The 1,919-nt window shown below is 48.7% G+C and overlaps 1 protein-coding gene across 1 annotated transcript in view; it reads left to right on the top strand.

Moving 5' to 3' along the window:
* Positions 1-1,919, top strand: part of LOC104951900 (UDP-glucuronosyltransferase 2A1-like) — a 9,921-nt gene continuing 8,002 nt past the window's right edge. Inside the window, exon 1 of the mRNA XM_010778636.1 lies at positions 1-88. Coding sequence (XP_010776938.1) covers positions 1-88 — 88 coding nt within the window. The remainder of the gene's footprint in view (positions 89-1,919) is intronic.

Genomic DNA, 1,919 nt, shown 5'->3' with positions numbered 1-1,919 from the left:
ATGGCTGCAAGACCAAGCGTGCACTGCCGCCACGGCCGACCAGCAACCCGGGTGGCTGGGTGGGATGCAGGTGCAGGCGGGTTGGAGGGTGAGAGAGGAGGGGAGTTATCCATTGTTGGGCTGGACAGCACCCTCTCTCCTCTGGAGCACCCTCTGATGGGGGAGCCCACTGACAATCACGCATCCTAATCTGATTATGCAAATATCTACTTCAAAAAGCAATGCGCTGTAACCCTTACCCTGTGGTGGAAAGACAGAGCAGGGAAGGAAGGAAGCAGCAGGAATGTAGAGAGGGAATCATAGCATTTTACGCTTGTATTTCATTTTTCTCTGGAATTTTACATTTAGACTCAATGATACCCTGAACAAGCTGTTATACCGACCATCACTTTCTCTCACACATCCTCTATGCCACCAGGGGAGGTCTGAGGACGATTCACTTACACACTCTGAATGGCACTGACTCCCTCAACAGGGCATTGAATTCAATATTCAAATGCTTATTGTTTTTCCAGACGCTCCTGAATCGAGCGTCAAAAGGAATCTACAATGTTAATGAGGGGGCCTGAGTACCCAGAGTTTAGATTTAAACACCCAAAGAGTCGCTGGTGACATTTCCCAAGAACAGCATAGACTCAACGCCACTGATTCCTAAAGGCATGGTCGACCACCCCCGCCTCCGGAATATTAACACCGACCTGACCCCTGAGCTGAAATCAGCTGCCTCTTCCTACAGCTAAATGCATTTCGAAAACACGCTGTCAATTGTGTGAGGCTGTACTTATGCACAGCAATTAATATAACTAAATGCTACACCACCATGTTAAAGGCCCCATGACATGCTTTTCTGGTTATTACTCGTCCCCCGTTTTTTCTGCATGTAAACGATCTGCAAAGTCACAAACCCTCAAAGTACACCCTGTAGCGAGTAAAACTCCAACACAGAAAAGACCCGTCTGTGCTGCCCCAGAACGCCTCTGTGGCAGCGGGGTGTGGTTTGGGCGCTGGCTGCTGGAGTGAAGGGAGTGGCTCGGCCGGAGGCCAGACAGCTGATCGGAATCAGGTAATCAGTGCAGGAAGAAAAGCATGTCGTAACCTGGTTCTGTTCTGTTATGCAGTAGGCGGGATCCTGGAAGGTCGCCAAAGGACCTGTGAAGTTTCCCACCCGGGCAACGTTTGAGACCCGCGCATGTTATTGTTTGGAGTTAATAAACGCCTGTGTTTCACCAACCTGCTCTTTCCGTCCTGATTTGAACCCTGTGTGAGCGGAGAGGCTCACAGTGGCACCTGAACAGGGACCTGATGTCGGAAGGAGAAACCCCGCTGGGTCAGGCCCTCCAACGTCTCGCTCACATGCAGGAAACCACCACAGCATTACAGCGACAGCAGAGCGAGGCTCTGCTCGGGATCGCCTCGAGCCAATCGCTCCTGGCGAGACGTCACCGAGTCCGTCCGCGAGCCTCAGGGAACCGGTCTTACGAGTAAGTGAACTCTTTTTAGGAGGAGCTGTACCGAGGAGATGCCTACTATTAAATGCATTAACCTAAAATTTTACATGTGAATTAAAATACGGAACATGATTGAAAATAAGGATGGTGGAAAATATTTTTTTTTTTTCCAGGTTTTTTTGGGAAAAACAGACATAGTAAGACCCACGGGTCCACTTCACCCTTGAATTTGGGGGGGCATGGCCCTGGAGAGGAACGCGGGTTCTTTGCGACCTTCCTCTCCGTAACAGTGTGATCATGCAGCGTGTGTTTCTGGAAACCTGCCAGAAATGAATGAGTGATCATTTCTAACTCGGTAAATGGCAACCATAAAACATAAAGTAAATCTCGGTCTATTTCTTCGTACATTCAAAGTTATTAGGAACCAATGTTTTTGATTTCACGTTAATTTCATCGGTTTAAGTAATAAAC

This window comes from Notothenia coriiceps, unplaced genomic scaffold, assembly GCF_000735185.1.
Source record: "Notothenia coriiceps isolate Sejong01 unplaced genomic scaffold, NC01 NC01_scaffold00019351, whole genome shotgun sequence".
Lineage (NCBI taxonomy): Eukaryota > Metazoa > Chordata > Actinopteri > Perciformes > Nototheniidae > Notothenia > Notothenia coriiceps.
Note: the sequence above shows the minus strand (reverse complement) of the source record. Positions and strands in the feature narration are given on the sequence as shown.